General features: G+C 37.2%; 1 protein-coding gene across 3 annotated transcripts in view; it reads left to right on the top strand.

Moving 5' to 3' along the window:
• LOC107691223 (brain-specific angiogenesis inhibitor 1-associated protein 2-like protein 1) overlaps nt 1-19526 on the top strand; it is a 71537-nt gene that overhangs the window by 5668 nt on the left and 46343 nt on the right. For 2 of the 3 annotated variants that reach the window (XM_016489727.1, XM_016489726.1), the window contains exon 3: nt 4118-4204. The exons of the other annotated variant lie outside the window; for it this stretch is intronic. In XM_016489727.1, coding sequence (XP_016345213.1) covers nt 4118-4204 — 87 coding nt within the window. The remainder of the gene's footprint in view (nt 1-4117; nt 4205-19526) is intronic. 3 annotated transcript variants of the gene reach the window in all.

Genomic DNA, 19526 nt, shown 5'->3' on the forward strand with positions numbered 1-19526 from the left:
ACTTTTCTTGTTTTGTGAAACATCCTTCACTCCCACGTAAAGGCTGATTTATACTTCTGCGTTGGACCTACGCCGTAGCTTACGCATAGACGCACGCCAAACCGATACAGTGTTTTCTATCGGAATAAGCGCTTGCGTTCAGTCATTAAAAATCGAATAGTTCTTAATTTGTTTGAGAACTGAGAAAGACCATACCATATAGTCGTGGCCACATAACCACCTCCGGGAGTGCATTATTTCTCTAATAATTTTAACGGCCTGGAGTCCCAACCACACATCAAGACATTGTTCAGATCATTTGTTTCAAGACATTTGACATGTTTCCGTCCTGAAATCTCGTGTGGGTTGAACTAATTTTTTTACGCACCTCATCCCAAACCTTCCGTTGCAAATTCCAAAACGTCATTTTAGAGCTGATAACAGAGGCTTGAGCCATTGATATTGCAGTCTGGTGGAGAGAGTCAGGTCAGCAGGAAGTGTATATCTGAATAGCATCGGCATAGCAGTGGTACTGTAGACCGTGGCGGCGAATAATTTGTCCGAGGGGCATAATATAAACAATAAATAATAATGGCCCTAGGACTGAGCCCTGTGGCACACCCTGTTTAAGAGGGACAGAGGGAGATTTATAGTTATGTATGGTGATGTAATATTGTCTGTCCGTCAGATATGAGGAAAACCAGGATAACGCCATTCCTGAGATGCCAATCTCTGAGAGACGCATGAGTAATAGTTTATGAGAGACCGTATCAAAAGCTGAGCTGAGATCGAGTAGTAGAAGTATAGAAAGATTGACCGAATCACCAGAAAGGAGTAGGCCGTTTATAACCCTTACTAGAGCAGTTTCAGTACTGTGTTGTGAACGAAAACCTGACTGAAACATATCAAAGAGTTCATTGTGAGCTAGAAATGACTGCAATTGAGCGGCAACAACTTTCTCCATGATTTTTGAAACAAACGGTAGGTTGGAGATTGGCCAATAATTAGTGTAATCAGTTGGGTCTAGATTTGGCTTTTTAAGAATAGGAGTAACCGCAGCAGTTTTAAGTGAAACTGGAACAGTGGCAGAAGTAAGAGACATGTTTACAAGATGTGAAATTGGAGCAGAAATGACAGAGGTGCAGTGTTTCAAAAGGAATGTTGGTGCAGGGTCAGCCCGGCAGGAAGAAGAAGTGGATTTCAATATTATTTCACTAATTGAGGTGGGATTAGACAAGGAGAACTTATCGAGCGTTTGAATAGACAGAGCTAGCTCACAAGTAGAAGTGGTCAGTTCTGCACCAAATGTCCCACATAATGCGTCCAGCTTACCCTGAAAATGGCGTAAAAAAGAACAGCATAAATTATCAGATTCTCGTTGAAAGGCATTATGCATTGGAGCTTGAACAAGCCTATTGACCGTGCTAAAAAGTGATTTAGGCCTATTGTTTGCTTTGTTAATAATTTTGGAAATATAGGAAGTGTGAGCTGCGTTCAAGGCAGTTTTATAGTGCGTAACATGATCTGAAAATGCCTGAAAGTGTACAGTTAAACCTGTTTTCCTAAAAAGGCGTTCAAGTTGCCTGCCTCTTGCTTTCATAGCACGTAGCTCGTCGTTAAACCATGGAGAGGAGCGGGACATGGGAACTGACCTAGTCCTAATTGGAGCATGCTCGTCTAAAACATCAGCAATAGCAGAGTGATACAAATCAGATATCTTGGATGGACAGGTAAAATTGAAAACATCAGAAATAACAGATGAAGCAATAGAGGCAGTAAATGTATCAAAATTGATAGCATTGAACTTACGATAAGAAATGGTTATGTTGTCAGTACATTTGGTTGGATAAGTTAGTGTAAAGTCAAAAGTAATAAGCTTATGATCAGAAATAGGAGTAGCCAGACCACTAATGGAGATATTGTTCAAACCAGATGTACAGACTAAGTCAAGCGTATGACCATGAGTGTGAGTAGAGAAGTTGACGTTCTGATAAAGATCGAAGCAGTCCAGGACAGTCATTAGTTGAGTACTATTAAAACAGTGTGTATCAACATGGATGTTAAAGTCACCAAGTAAGATGACCTGGGCTGATGATGCACAGGCAAGCGTTAATAGTTCACTGAGTTCAGAGAAAAAGTCGTTTTGCTGTTTGGGTGGTCTATAAATCAAAATAATTGTGAGGGAATGATTTGAGCCAACCTTCAGAACCAGAGTAGGTTTTGGCTGCTGAAGGTTAAAAATCCTTCTGACTGAGCGATGTATGTAACGCGGACGTCGGATGATCCCGAGCGAACGGCAGTGCTCGTATGTCGCAGAGTCGAGGCGTGAGTGCACATCCAGCGCCCTGAGTTCGCTAGACAGGTATCCAAATTCCATTTTGGAAAGTAATCCAAAAGTAATAAAGAGAACCAGAGACGATGCAAGTGCCAAAACCTTTGACATGTTGGTGATAGCCGTGAGAAATCCGGCTATCAGCAACGCCACGTTAGCCAGGACCACAACCAATCGCAACATCTATAAAAGCTTACGGAGAGGAAAGCTACCCGACCAGACAGTAAGCCAGTAGAGAGACTGGTAAGAAGAGTGTTAGCTCACCTCACAGTCAGTCCGGCAGATGATGGATCGAGGGTTGAGAGGGCTCGCAGCAGGCCGACAACCAGGAGTTTCCAGCGTCAACAACAAAAGTACACTTATCCGAAGCAGTAGAGTGACTCCAGTTTGCCAAAAACCCGCCAGCCAAGCAGGGAGAGTAAATCCAGTTTGGCGGAACAAAAACGAATGTAGTAAAGTAGCAAACACAAACAAACACACAACCCAGTGCGGAGCGGCAGCCAGACGCGCACAGCGTTCCCACACCGGAAGTTCCCGGACCTTGGACCCGGAGTGAATCACATCACCATAACCTCCACCTCCACCATAACCTCAATTTGCCCTCTGAGTTGCTAACTGCAATCTACAGGTCTTACAGACAGTAGCTCTCCTGACTGAGTGTGTTCATAAATCCTTTGTTGTTTTGGCTCCAGAGCTTCTTCTGCCATAAACCCAGTGGTAAGACACTGCGTCAGCTTTTAAAAACATGTCTCGAGTCGAGGCACTGGCGTTCTGTTGTGCCCCATCCAAATATCTAGCTGCTTTTGAATTGCTTTTTTATAATTCACTGATGACAAATGAAACACTTGCAGATTGGTGAAATGTAATAATCATAGTACAGTATTAATTATACTCCGAAGCTTTTGGAAAACATTAGAAAACCCGTCTGTAGATTTTTTTTTTTTTTTATCAACACAAGAATTAAAGGGAAAGTTCACCCAAAAATGAAAATTTGATGTTTATCTGCTTACCCCCAGGGCATCCAAGATGTAGCGCGTACACGCCTCACGCACCGGAAGTCGTGCGCGCGCACAAAGACAGTTGGACATAGTGGTGTATTAGAGGTAAAAAAATTATATAAATACTGTTCGGTTTCTGGCACAAACCGATCGTTTCGTGTGTTAGGACATCAATGTGTCGTCACGAGCCGCAGGGTTTAATTTGGATTTGTCTGTGCATGTTTTTTTTACACTCATAGTCTTTGTTACCATTGCCATGCATTATACGACTGATGGACTCAACGGTTGGACTTAAAAATCATCAAATGTGTTCTACTGAAGAAACAAAGTCACCTACATCTTGGATGCCCTGGGGGTAAGCAGATAAACATCAAATTTTCATTTTTGGGTGAACTATCCCTTTAACATTTCATTTATTGGGACAATCTAGGGCTGGGCGATATAGCTAAAAAAAATTATCAATGATATAATGTTTCATATCGTTCGGTATCGATAATTATTGACATTTTTTATAACCTTTTTTAAAACAGAGCAATAGAAAAACACGTTTAAATTTAACCATTGTATTTTTCAATTAACCCAATTTATTGAGACAAACAACACATATTTTTTTGTTTTAACAGTCAAACACACAATAAAAATTAAAATTTTTAATTTTAAGGCCTAGGACAATCATTGTATTAGTGATAATGCTGTATATTATCTCTAGTAAACAATGTGCAGCATGTTGTGAACACAGAAAGTGAAACAAATATCTTACACGATTCCACCTCAGTAGAATAACCATATTCTTATCCTTGTTTTGCAGCCATGGTTCTGGCTGGGAAGCAGTACTTTGATGCTGTATCTAAGATCGGGGAGAACGTAGCCGTGTCTCCAGTGTCCAGGGAACTGGGTGAGTCACGGCTAATTCTTTTTATTGAAAACTGCATGAGCACTTTATCCATTTACTCTTCCTATTGTGCCATTTGTCCTGACTAGAGATGTTAAGGGGGAATAGGCCTATGATTTCTTTGCGTAGAGTTCACAAAGGACATGTGCAGCGAAAAACTGTGAACAGCAAACTGTGTAGCAATCATTTGTTCATTTGGTTGTCATTAGTGCTGAATACTGAGAAACAAATAGACTTGTAATCTTTCTTTATCACCGTTTACTCCATGGTGTTAAAGATAACATAGGCTATAAGCTGACGTTGTGATAACGTGCAAGTATGTGCCATAAAGCATGTTATGTGGCCTGAAATCACTTTTCTAGGGTTTTTCCTGCATAGAGAATTACGAGGCGGCCGCCTCCGCCAAATTTTGTGCCGCCTCTGGTTGTCGACAAAACTCAGGCAGGCAGTCACGTACAAGCGTCACTGAACTGCTTCCATTAGAGCTTTTAGTTCATATTTGGAAAAATACTGATATTTTTATACAAGTTTGCTTGATATTTCTTTACACAGAATCATAATTTCTACAAATTTTTCACTGATTTACGCAATCTGATGAGCATTAACTCATATTATGCGATTATATCTCTGTATGAATGAATGACGTGCGGTTTCGTTTACTACACACACACTGAAGCGCACACGATGCTCGCGGTGATTCCAGCGTCTGCCGTCTCACTAAATGAGGACATAAATACACGAACAATATCACCAGAACTGCTCTGAGAGTCACTTCATGAGTATTTTACCATTTCATTTGAGTAAAACTAGCGTCATATGATGCACAAAAATATAAAGGTATTCACGGCAACCCGTCAAAATAAAAGTCTGGTTTAACTTGAATACATTGCAGCAGAAATATTACTTTTGTTCAGCAGAATGTACATACTACTACCACTACTAAAATTATTAAAACTTTACTTTTTAAGGAATGATCACACAACATTTCTTCCATGTTTTAATTTTAATAGTAAATCCCCTTTGTTTGCCAAAAAATAGTTTAATTTTCAATAATTTAAAATTAAATTTAATTAATGTGTTATGCCTTCATTTGATAACCAGATACACAACACAGAATTTCTGAGGAAAAAGAAAAGATTTCATAAGGCTGTTTTAAGAATAAATGTGAATAAATTAAGTTGTTTTTATGCATTCAAATAATTAGACATGCTACAACTCAGAATTTGGTAACAATAAAACATATGGTGAAAGAAAATCAAAAGATTTCATAGGGCCCTAAACATTTTTGTCAAACTTTTAATAAACTGATGTGACATTGTATAAGTTCCATGATTTTAATTAATTAGACATGCTTTTTGATTAATAAAATGTAATTTAACCATTAAAAAGGATTCTAGAAAAATTTGAATGTAGTTTGGGAAAAAAAATAAAACCGATTTCATAGGGCCCTATATTTAACACACGATTACAATAGTATATGGTTTGTATGTTATTTTAATGAGATCTGGGGTGTTTTCTTAACAGTAAAGAATGTTTACATGAGATGTGCCAAGCTGGTCGCTTAGTATAAAAAACTACAAATAAGTTATTACAAACACTCGATGCTGGTTTGAAGTGATTTTTGAGTTAAAGCTTACTAGTGATGCGCGGATGAGCTAAAACGTCACCCGAATCCGCAGCTTCAAATAAATTATCCACCCGCCAAAGCTTACTATTAATTTGATAAAAAGTCATAGCTTGGTGCTAATGTTATCTTTAATGCACCTGTTACCCTGCTGCGATTGCATTTCATGATGTATCAGAAGAATTCACTTAAGGTTGTAAGAAAATATTTTGTTTTCTAGAAAGACACTTTAAGTGGATAAATGTATATTGGATCAATGCAATGTGGACCAGGAGACAATAAGGAGTGGATAAAGATTTTCAATTTCATGAAATGTTTAACAACCTAATGTTTTATGTTCACCTGTACTACAAAAGGGCCCCTTTTAGCTGGTATGTTTTATTTAATTTCATGTTCAACAGGTTTGTTTTTGTAAAATATAACTTTATAATTGTCATTTTCTTCAATCATATAATTTTATAATATCATAATTATTATAGCACCTAAAATAAGTTGCATGTAAAAAGTGTTTGTTTCAGCCAGTTGAAGGGTGGGTACGTTGTGTGCACATGATCAGGATGGTACCACCTCCGACTCAGTTTGAGCCAGGAAAAACTCCTGCTTTCAGTTTCATGTTCCGTTGAGCATGTTTGAATCAGTCGACTTTGAGCTGTTTGTTAACACAGCATTGTATCTGCCAGACCATAATAATGGTGGATGTATTGCATTTATTCAGTCGTGTCATGTTTGGGAAGTCAGGGTTCAAATCACATGTTGAGATTTTGAAACGGAATGCATTATGCAACTGTATAAACATTTCAAACAACATTATATGCTACATTACTGTCACATGACCTCAGGACTGGCCTGCTTCCAGAGCAGAACTACTCCTGAAATGAGTGCAGGTGCTCTGGTAGTTCAAGCGCAGACATAATGTAATGGCACTTACAGTAGAAGAATATTTTAAAAAGCACCACTGTGACAAACTAGTGTAGGAGGTTGACATTTTAATATATTAATTGCTTTAGCTTTATTGGTTAGTCATTTTGTCATTAAAGTCACTATGAATTTTTATGCAAAGTAACAAAATAAATATTATATAGGAGTATGTTGACAACAGAGGGTGTAAAGCCATGCAAATAAACTATAGGATGTAGGGCTGCAACGATTAATCGATAAAATGTTTCTTGTTAGCGATTTGACGTAGGTTTAAAATTCTTTATGTAACACAAGTAATTGTATTTTTCTTATAGCGCAGTAGTAGTACAATTTATAGTAAATATTTTGTTCAGATGAGTGAAGGTGTATTCCTCCTGCCTCGTACCAGTAAACATTTAGTGCTTTTGTGTTTCTTTATTATTTACAATAAGCTTTCATTTTACTATTTTAAAAATGGTAAGCAATGTTTTGTGGTTTAGAATGTGTTTTAACCCTTATTTGCACATAATTCATAGCATAGCCTATATGGATATGCTAATAATCAACAGATTAATCAATAATTAATCAATTATCAAAATAATCATTAGTTACAGCCCTAATAGGATGACTGATGACCACAGGTTTTTTGATTGTATGTTACAAGGTGTTCAGAAAATATAAAAGGAAAAGAAGTATCACTACGGAAGTATATATACTTTATGGAGAGATTGTAAATTCTTTTTACAATAATTTTTACATAATTTGACGACATAACTTTACATAATTTGAACTTGTTCTCAATGCTACCATAATTTTTTACACACACTCATACACACATACATACATATATACACACACGCATATACTGTATATATATATATATATATATATATATATATATACACACCTTAATCAGTCAATCAAGTATTATATTATGATAATATGATAATTAAGCACTATTTAATGATAGAACTTTAGTGATTTGACTAAAACGTGGTAACCATGTATGAATGCATATTTGTCATTTTAACTGAACTTAGGACTGGTGGTGATGCTTAAGATATTGTTGGTCCTTCAGGGTTTCTGTAAAAGAATAGAGAATAGCAATAGATGATAGTATTTATTATTAAAAGATAATACTACTACTAATTCTACTACTATACTAACAGTATACAACGCACAAAGGATTGATGAGCTGCTGGGTTCATGAATATGTCAGCGTTGTCAGTGTTCGCTCGAACTGATTTGCTGAAATCAAAACAGGGACGGTAATAGATGAGCGCCAGCCAATGACCGTTTAATAGAGAATAGCAATAGATGATAGTATTTATTATTAAAAGATAATACTACTACTAATTCTACTACTATACTAACAGTATACAACGCACAAAGGATTGATGAGCTGCTGGGTTCATGAATATGTCAGCGTTGTCAGTGTTCGCTCGAACTGATTTGCTGAAATCAAAACAGGGACGGTCATAGATGAGATTGCCGTTTGCACATTAGCTCCGCCCACTAACATAGAAACCGGCATATCTTCTGCTTGTTCTTAAAAGCTGAATAATTCTAAATGAACTGTTGCGCGTCGATTCAGCGTGGTGTGTAAGACTCTCTCTCTTTGCATGTGTGAGAAACACAGCGCTCTCAGCAAAGCGATGGCGAATCGTGCGCCTTCACACTAGAGTTTATGGTACATGAAATACAGGTGCGCTGCGCATCCATTGAGATGAATTGAAAGAGTACAGATCGCTTGACGGAGAGCGAAACTCTCAAGCACTCAGTCAGTGTTCAGCGAGTGAAAATATATCTGTTCAACTTGTAATTAACCTCTAACACACACTGGCGAGTAAAATCTGAGAATTTATTAGCCAATGGCTAATGATAGACATTATTTAGTCGCCCAGAGTGAAGATTTAGTCGCATGTGCGAATGATTTACTCGCAATGTAAAGGGTTGCAATAAGATAAAATAAGACTTGAATTTAAACAATAAGATAAAAATGATAAACAATTAAGTCCTCCATATTTGAGCTGCTGCCTATCTTGAATCAGCTTTTTACTAATAGTTAAGGTTTAGGGCTGTGGGAAACTGATCCTACACCAGGATGGGCAGCTTCATCCCAGAGCAAGAAATGTAAATAGTAGCCAGTGGACTGACTGACAGATCATTCCAGCAGATTCTCCATGCATATGTTGGAAGAATGGTAACCGAATACTCCTATTTCACAACTGCAAATTAGAAGACTGACTTTCCAGGGTCATGCATGATTACAAGAGCAGGGATTTTGAGTGCATGTTGGCAGGGATAAAGGCAGTGAAATCTGCTTTGCCAATTCACTATTACAATTTCAGCTGAGAATGCTGTTTTTTTTTTTTTATACAATTATATTTTTTCTCTTGGCAGTCTAATCAGATAATGAGGAGAATGAGAAAAAATCACAGCTGATATTATTTCCAGTTCATTAGTCAAGCTGGAAATGGAAGGTTAAGACAAGTGCATTTCATTGTGGGATACAGCATTGCACACAGTAAGCTTCCCTTTTTACTGCACAGTTTGGCAAATATAGGAAGTCAACCATGTGTTCATGTGTTCCATGCATACAGATTATTTGCATATGGCACGCAGTATTGGTGTGTGCATCTCCATTGCATCAAACTATTGTAACGGCCTGAATTTCGTTTTGGAAAATGGTGGGGAATTACCACCTTAGGTGACTATTATGGGGGGGATTTTTTATTACATTTTTTTTTGAAGGGGGAGTTGGGGTGTTTTTAGACATTTTTTATATATATATTCAGATACAGAAATACTACAGAAATTGTATAATCTATTCAACTGTAAAATAACACTGGATAGTCTTCACTGTGTAAATAAACAGTAATGCAGTTTTATATAGGCTGCTGTCTCTTTAAGAGCTCATGCGCGGATCTAATATACTGTTACACCTGTGTTTTTTTTCTCAACTGTTTACATTCACTTAATAGCCTATATACCAACTGTGTTCACCTGAGTACTCGCCAAGATAGCCATTTTGACACAATTTTGTATGTATTTGGCCGTTTACGTGCAGAAAGGCACAAAACATAACTCAATTCTGTAGTTGTGTGCTGTTTCAGAGGCGGGTGTGAGCGCTCAGAAAACTGTCTCTCAGAGAGCACGCAAAAGCTTTGAGTTCTCTTTCGCGTCTCCTTTTACTTGAATGGTTTAAAGTCACTTGAATCTTTCAATTGGTAAGTTTTAAAAGCATGCGTAAGTTGATACGTTCCTTCATCTGTCCCGAGCATCTTCCACACTGAAATATGTGCGGGAATTTCCCGAGTTATAAGCTCGGAATCTGTGGGAATGAGTAGAATTGCGCACAATACCCACAACCCCGTGCCGAAATTCAAGCCCTGTGTAAATAATGGCAGTTGTTTTTTGAGCAATGTTAATAATCATAAACCCACAGAGGCTGTGACCTGCCAAACAGAGCACATTTGTCCCTGACTGACAGTCATACTGTGTGTTCATGTTCTCTGTAAAAGTTTTGATATTACTATTATTTCTACTATTACTGCTATTACTATTACTGCTATCACTGAAAAATTATTATACAAAAATAATGTAGTTCTAATTATATACTATAATACACAATGCAGTTTTTTGTAGACTTTGTAAAGCTGGCACATACATTTACTTTAAAATTATGTCTTCAATAAGAAATTAATGTAGAATTAATTAATAGTATATAATTTTTTCTTTGTATGATTTGGCCTTTATATAGGTTTATAGTGGCATATTTTACTTAAGTGCATAGGATATAAAAATGTTTAAATTTAAAAAAAGAAATTGTCATTGTTTATTATTTAAACTCAGTGCTGCCAAAAACATGGATAAAAAATGTGAAGTAGAGTGTGATGAAATAAAAGAGGAGTAACACAAATGGTTACAGGAGATATTTGAAACGCATGTTAATACCAGGTGGAAATGATAGCGCATCTCGGCTGGCCACTTGTGATCAGATCACTGAAAACGCAAGTGTAAACTGGGTGGGAACACTTTTCAGCATTCATGCTTCAAAGTGATGGGTTTTCTTTCCTTTGTGTTTTAGTGTGGATGTCTTTTTCTTGACCTTTTCTTTTGAGGGCCATAACATTTGGACATGGCCTTAGTGGTTGTTAACACAATGCCCTCCCTATCCGTAGATGATAAGAGCTGAAACGTGCCTCTGTTTGGGCAGATAACGTCCAAACACAGGCCTTGTGTTCCACGTCACCCATGTTCCTCAGCGAGAGGAGCCTCTTGAGCTCTGACTGCTCGGCTGAGCTGAAACCAGAGCCGCCTTCAGGCAGATGAGCTGACATTGGATAGTCTTGAGAGTCACGGACAGATTGACACCCTCCCTCTCTCCACGACGTCAGGTGTCAGAGAGACGGCGATGCTTTCATTCTTAACCAGTCCCACCAAAGACAACACATCGTCCAGCACACCACAGGTGTCCTCTGTGTTTATATTTCAGACTCTTGTGTCTCCTATAACCCAACAGGTGTGATGTCCCACTCGCTAAGAATAATGACCCCACTGTCGCTGTTTGTAGGAGGCACCTTGTTTGGTCGTGGCATTTGACTGCAGAGTGCCTCGCTCTGACAGCAGGTCATCAGATTACGCTTGTAGAGTTCACTGGAATATCATTCAGATACCTGTTTGTGTTCTCATGGAGGTGTGCTTGTACTGTGGAAATGCTGAGTAATGCATGAACGCACATGTGCAGCATGCTAAAATTCCTGCTTGTCTGCTGTGCACCTTAGTGTATAAAGACACCGGTCATGTTGAGGTCAGATCAGGATCATCCAGATTAAGTCGATATGTGAGTGCCATTGTGCTTGTGTTGGCCTGGTTACAGAACAACAACGTTAAAGGTAGCCTCTGCACTCTTAAATAAATAGTTACTCTGACACGTGTTTCCTGGAGTTAATGCAGTTGACTCTTGCCAGTTTAACCTTACACTGTCATTCAAGTAAGGTTTTCTAATGTTTTTTGATAGAATTCTCTTCTGCTCACCAGAGCTACATTTATTTGATAAAAAAAAAATACAGCAAAAAATGTAATATTGTGAAATATTATTACAATTTAAAGTAACTGTTTTCTATTTGAATATATTTTAAATTCCTGTGATCAAAGCTATATTTTCAGCATCATTACTCCAGTCTTCAGTGTCACTTGATACTTCAGAAATCATTCTAATATGCTGATTTGCTGCTCAAGAAACATTTCTTATTATCATCAATGCTGAAAACAGTTCAGCTGCTTCAAATTTTTGTAGAAACCTTGATACATTTTTTTTTTCAGGATTCTATTGATGAATAGAAAGTTCAAATGAACAGCATTTATTTATATTGCCAATTTGATGTATTTAATATCTTAAGTGCCAGTTCACTTAAAGCACTTTTGACCAATTTAATGCATCCTTGCTCTATAAAAGTATTAATTCCTGTAAACAAAATCTTACTGACTTTTGAACAGTAGTGTACTTTATTTTCCTTTATTATTATAACATGTCAATTTTAAAAATTTTTGCACAATGTACAGCATAGCATTATGTATTTGCATACATTCAGCAGAATTATTATTTTATTATTATTATTATTATTTTAACCATATTAATTGATTATCAGAGTAGTTGTTATTTACACCCTTCATGCTTGCATCATAAGGACCTGATTAGTTTGTGTCATGCAACCAAAATCCCACCTCTTTCTGTTCCTGGGCTTTTGACAGAATCCAACCATGTTTGCAGGAAGCAGATTGTACTTGCTTGACTGACAGAAGTTAATTTGTATGCTCTTTATCCTGTGGTCTCTGAATTCCCCCTGGCCGCTTCTGTACTCAAAAATAAATAAATAAGTGCCTGGAGCATTGTGATATTACCCTGTGCATTCATTCAAAACAGTCTTTTTCCTTCCTTACATCACTGCGTTTTATCATCACACTGTTTAGACCCATTTAAATAATCCTACAGACACAAAGGATTTAATGCACAATTAATGCCCAGACTGTTTTTCTTAACCGTGTAAGTGTTGTCAAACTCCACCTCTTGCCATTTGATTTATTTTTTTATACAGTGTATGTTTTAAGAGATCACACAGAATAAACATTACTCATCTCATCCCTAATTTTCATTATTAGTGTTAATGCCACTAGACAGCACAGCAGAAGGATGAAGTACCTGCATGATGTGGTTTTCTTTGTTTGTTTTGTTCTGCAATACTTATAGTGGGTCGAATAGTTCTTTACTTTGTCAGGAGTGTTTAGGTTCAGCTGATCTCACCTGTTGCCTGGAGTCGTGTTGTTTTTCGGGAAGAACACACAAGCAAAGCAGGAGTGAACCACAGTCAGGGAAGATGCAAATCAGCCTCTGTGTTTCGAGTGACACGATCCTCTGCTTATCACTGTGCATCAGGGCATGAGTCTCTAAACCAGGAGATCAGGCCACTCTTGACACATTTTATTTGTGCCGGTTTTGCTTTTTTAAACAGACTGCAGAATGACAAAGTTATGAACTGGCTCTGAGACTCCCTGCTTTAATTTTTATTCCAATCCGCTTGTGTTTGCTTTCCCACTGATATCTCCACCTTTTGTGTAAAACGGCAGTAGCTTCTATGGCAAAGTATTAGTTCAGCCACAAATCAAAGTCAATGTGTGCTAATACCTTCATGCCATTAAACTAATATGGTGTTATTTCTCAGTGGAACACACAAGGAGAATTTCTGGAGAATCCTCCTGCAGCTCTTTTCCATATAACCATGATTGTCAAGCTCCTAGAAGCACAGAAAACAGTGTATGCTTTATAAAACCAAGTTGTCATGTCATCTTTGCCACCACCAGAATCACATTCAGATTCACAGAAATGGACCACACTAGGTTCGACATCATTGATGCCAATTTCTCACGTGTCTTGGCTAAATGAGGACTGACCATTTTAAAAACGTGGAATGGACAATAACATTGGTGAGGTGCAGCAGAAGGAACGATTTCCCTTGTAATTTTGGTCTGTTCTTCATAAAAGTCTTTTGTATGGCTTTAGAACAAGACTTCAGTATGCTGCTTTTTTTGTCCTTTTTAGAGCTACTAGATGTCGTCACTGTGAACTGTTGTATTTAAAAGAGCTTTGTGAAAGATTATTCAGAAATACTCTTCTAAAGGCATGAAAATAACAGCATTTGGGTTTGGCACAAATGTTGACAAGATTTACATTTTTTGGCTATCCATTTCCAATCTGTTTTGGGTCATTAAACTGAATAAATACAGTACTAAACTGAACAATTTCCCTCCTTTTTTATTTTAATTAATGTATAGTGTTCATAAAAGAATAGATGTTCTTTTTTTATACTCATTGTACTCAGGTTTATCTTTTACACAATGTCACCTGCTCTGGTATCCACACCCCTTTTGCTTGATTTGTGTAACAGTGAAAGCAGCAGTGGCTGCCAGTATACGACACACACACACACACACCCACCCTTCCCCAATGGTGCCACAAAGGAAGCTTTTTACCAGGACATTCTGGTGACCTTTAGTCTCCTGTGTTGTTTGAACTGTGCTTAGCAAGGCTGGCCACAGGACAGCAGTGAACACACATACACCGCATTAGCAGTCACATAAGCCTCAGGCCTCAGTGTGAGAATTATTGCATATGTGTGTCCGTTTTAGGCTTTTTTTTGTTAACTTAGAATAAATTGAATTAAACCTAATTTCTTTTGAATAAACAACTCAGTTCATGTTATAATTAAGGGATTCTAGTTACACGTTTGTCAGTTTGCATTTTTTTTATAAGTTTATCATCATGATCTGCCAGTTTCAGGAGCTACAGGAAACAAGACTAAACTGGGATATTTAATGACATGGTTCAGCCAGATATTGAAATTTACTCATCTTTGTGTCGTTTCAAATCCATAAGATTAAAATGAAGAATTTTTAATGACATCTGAGAGATTTTTTTTTTTTGTCCCTCCATTTCACCAAAACAAATATGAATTTGCAAGTGATATTTTTGCTGAGGTCGCCACTGGTGACTATATAAATTTACATGCAGGGCTCGACATTAAGCCTTGACGTGCTTGTCCTTCTGACAAGTAAATCAGTCATTCACTTGTCAGAGTAAAAAAAGTTTATTTTTTTTGTGTGTAAATGTAATTTATTCTGAAGCAATAGTCTCATCAGTGCTCTATCAGGTCTTACTATAATCAGCATATTTGTGATATTTGGCTTAAATTTATTTCTAGGACACTTTTTAACTTTATGAAGGGCAATATTTTTCTAACCTTATTAAGTGTACGTGTCATCATTTACGTCAAATTCTTAAATTCTATCAATACATTCAGTTAGAATAATTATAGAATAATAATAAAGGACACTTCTAGTGCAGCTTCTGTGTTTCCTCTGCATTGCAAAGATACATTTTGTTGATACCGATTTAATTTGCTTGGTAACGACCCAAGAATTTGACTCAAAAGATGGTGCACACTTTTAGAAAAATTGGCTTAAAGGTAAAAATGCCCATAAAACTGGTTGGAACTGGTTGGACAAATTGAACGCTTGATTGCTTGCTTCAAAAACTTAATGTCGAGATTGTAAAAGAGATACGTATGAATCAAAACGTTTAATCCAAGTCTTCACAATCACTTTATATGAAGAAGAGATTTAATTAAGGCCTTTATCCACATATAAACATTGATCAACACACATGCACAGAGGTCTATGAAAGATCAAATGTGTGTGGGTGTTCATTAAAAATATCTCTATTATTTATTTATTTATGTGTGTATGTATGTTTTGGGGGTTTTTTTTGAGTGAGTGAACTATTTCTTTAAGGCCCAGTCACAGATTGCTAATATTTGGTGCGAGAAAACTTTTGAATAGAAACAGTTGGTTTATGGGCTTATTCACACCAGGTGAGAAAATTTGCATGCCATCAGCCCAGCCTTTTTTTTTTTTTTTAAACAGCAAGCAGTGACACTGCAAAGAAAACTGACTGACAAATGTGATATGAGTTCAGAAATCTGCATCAACAATGTGTATAAATTTATTTGATAAATCTTATCCAGTAATCAGAAATGACTAGAAAAGTCATTGTTTAAAAGGTGTGAGAGCCCTGTTGGTAGAAGAATTGTTTATTGTGATCATTACTATTAATAAATTATTATTATTATTATTTTTTAGTACTGCTGTTGACGCTGTTTTCACACCAAGTCTAGCAGCTTCCTGTAACAATGGAAAAATCACTGCAATGCACAGCCTCTTGAGACTTATAGCTTTTGAGATGGAGATAAATCAATCTCAAGTTCTCCTCTCATGGGATCTGCTATCCCAGTACTCATTGCTTACTAAGAGCAGTTCTCATTCATGCAAATCCATCTAGAAACGGCGTGGTTGAAAGCCGTGAGTTTTGATTCGCTACAGACACACCGGTTCTCTGTTTCATGCTCATTGTAGCTGGAATGTTTGCTGTTGTTGTCTTTGATAATACAGAAGCGTTGGATGATCTATTGTATCACAGAGTAACTGTCGACTGTAAAGCTCTGCTCATGTCGCTGTTATGTCTCTGCAGTCATTGTCTGCATGCAGCTTTTGTTCTTGGCGGTGGAAGTTTCTGTGTCTGACTGGGTGGCACCTACAGCTGCTGTGATCAAAGTCTGTGGGTGGAAACGCATCACCCATTCACATTCAATATCTACCACATTCAAATTCAGATGGCTCGACCAGCAAGCTCTAGCCCTTATGAATCAATATAATTCTGAGCAGAGGTTTTAGCATTTGTCATATAATCTTTTATACCTTTTCGAGGATTCCCATTATCATGGTAAACCTAGACATGTCATAGAATCCACAAGTCAAGTCTGATGTCATGCATCAATGTTTCCGGATCCAAGCGCTCTATCAGATGCCAAAACAAACAACAAACGGTGCTAATATACACTCACGGTGAGCTTTAATACTGCTGAGAAATCACAATCCTAAATTTTATATCCATACCAAAATCTCAGATGGCCAGACACTGACTCATCTTTAAAGAATTGTTCAAATATTAGTTTCTGGGATGCTGTGAGCCCGGAGACTGTCATGTACAACTGTGAGTTTTTAAAAGCTTAGCTTAAATGTGTGATATGAATAAATAGTGCTCATAAACGGCTGTAGTATTCTCAATTGAAATAAGTAGAGGCTTGGACCTGGAAACAGTATTCCTTATGGCACAACTTAACAAGTGGATTGTAAAACCGTGACTTTCAGACCTGGGAAAAAGCTACGCTAGAAGTTATAAATTTTTAGTGACACTCAGTTTTTAATATTGCTGGAAAAGTCTGTCTGTGAGTGCAGTCTAGTCAGAATCCTTAATTGATAGTAGGGCTGGGCGATAAAAGGCTAACGATAATTATCGTGACCTAATTTTTCTCAATAAAATGATTACAAGTAGGGATGTCAACGATTAATCGATGATCGATTAATTGTCAATAAGAGATGCAATTGATTAAAGCTATCGATGGTCGATTAAGTTGTTTAATTTTGGGCTGCGTGCGGCTCATGCGCAAAACACGTGCGAGCAGCTTTGAGGTGACTGTGACGGTATATAAATGCGTCATCATTCATTCATAATGTACAAATTAAGCTTTTAATGTGATTTAAACTTTAAAAGTACATTAAAATAGAAACAACACAAAGTTCTTCAACATGGAATGCAATAGACATGTAGTAACAGTCATTTCCCCAGATAACTGTTTCATATTTGAAACAATTGGGTGAAGGTTGCAGGGCTGCGGGACACTGTGGGGGAAGGATTCATTCCTACAACTTGTTAATTTGTTCCTACGACTTATTAATTTGTGGCCACTGTCCATGTTTAATTAATTTTGTTCCTTAACCCATGATTTAACTAAAATGAGGGAACAAATTAATACATCGAACGAATTCTTAATTCATGGCCATGAACTCTTTCATTTCCCTTAGATGCGAAAACAGTGATAAAAAGTGAATGACAATAAAATAAACCTGCGAAATTAGAGGGTTAGACGGTGAGGATTTAGGAAAAGAAACGATGCCTAAATATGATTGAATTTGTGGAAATTCGTGACCAAGAACAAGCCGCGTGAATGTAGGCTATAGGCTCAAACGGCATCCAAAAGCATGGTCGCGATGTAACACAAAATATTCCTCTAATAAACAAAGCTTTTATACCACACTTGTCATAATCAGAGCTTATAATTTGTAAATAAATAATTACTGGATTCAAAACAGCAATTAAAAGGCGCTGTGACATCATTTGTAAATAAATAATTGCTGGATTCAAAACAGCAATTAAAAGGCACTGTGACCGACACTGACGGAGCATTCAATGATGTCACTAAACGGTGATGCCACAATTAAGAGAAAGTTTCTGCAGGACCTAACTAGTCTAGGGCACAGGTTTTCAAGCCCTGGGACAAAATGGGATGCTTTAAGGAAAATGTATAGCCTATGTAAGTAATAGGCCTAAAATAAAAATATCAATTTGTTTTCATAAAAAAAAAAAGCGAAATATGTCCGACTTAAATAATTAAGCTAACAGATTTAAAACAGAAGTGTGGCGCGGCGCTCCATAAACAAGTTCACGGAAAGGAAAGGATGACAACGCGCATTCTGTTTGTTTGCTTTATTTTGCAAAAGCACAAATCTTGTTTTTATTGTGAGTGTGCAAAAATAAAAGTAAACACTTTTGTGGATTATATATCTTACTCCACAAATAGAGTTTTTTTATGTTTCAGCTGTTCGATCGCGCTGGCGCCTCGCACGCACACACCCCACATATTCTAGCAATTCAAACTTACATCACAGTCTGTTCATTATCAAAATAAAATACAGTCAACCAAACATATAAAAGGTTACACTGGTCAGTTTAAATAGACCGTAGTATACCGGTCCACTCTGCTGTTATGCCAAGGACTTTTTTGCTCTTGTGAAGAGGATGATCTTTTCTGTCTATATGTGTGTAAAGTACAAGCCTAGTTTACATTATAAATAATAGTTTAACATTCAAATACATTGCGAATATGGAAACATTTGGATTTGTGCCGAATGAGACGTGAGTAATAACCTCCAAATACATCTATACCGGTCCACTCTGCTGTTATGCCAACGACTTTTTTGCTCATGTGAAGAGGATGATCTTTTCCGTCTATATGTGAATGTGTGTAAAGTACAAGCCTAGTTTACATTATAAATAATAGTTTAACATTCAAATACATTGCGAATATGGAAACATGTGTGCCGAATGAGACGTGAGTAATAACCTCCAAATACATCTAAACCCGCGCTCGCGCCGTCTCGTATGCACACAAGCATGCACTGTCACGATCTAATGCAACGTAAATGCCGGATTTTTAAAAACAAATAGGCCTACCGGAACGCAAAAATTTAAAATCTGACATTTTCCGGAACAGGATCCAGCAGGATCAAATTAAGTACTGGTCATAATACTCACATGATAATGTTTCTTCTTAGCAACAGTGTGTTTTCCTGCAGCAGCGCCGATGGAAGCGGTTCACTGACTGCAGCACAGCCACATGCACCACAGTTACGTTTGGGATATTTTTATTTTAAATGCCATAATGTCAGTTGAAAACATTGCAATAGTGTTTTAAAATACAACAACGAGCACTACGAAACCATTTAAAGAGGCGCGTTCAGTGGTCCCTGTGACAGGATAGGAAACAGTCACTAAAGTAAAGTTATCTCAAACGAGCTCTCTTCATTTTATCAAATGATCATAATCACATCTATTAATTTTACAATCCT

The sequence above is a fragment of the Sinocyclocheilus anshuiensis genome, unplaced genomic scaffold, assembly GCF_001515605.1.
Source record: "Sinocyclocheilus anshuiensis isolate Anshui unplaced genomic scaffold, SAMN03320099.WGS_v1.1 scaffold202, whole genome shotgun sequence".
In the NCBI taxonomy this organism is placed as follows: Eukaryota; Metazoa; Chordata; class Actinopteri; order Cypriniformes; family Cyprinidae; genus Sinocyclocheilus; species Sinocyclocheilus anshuiensis.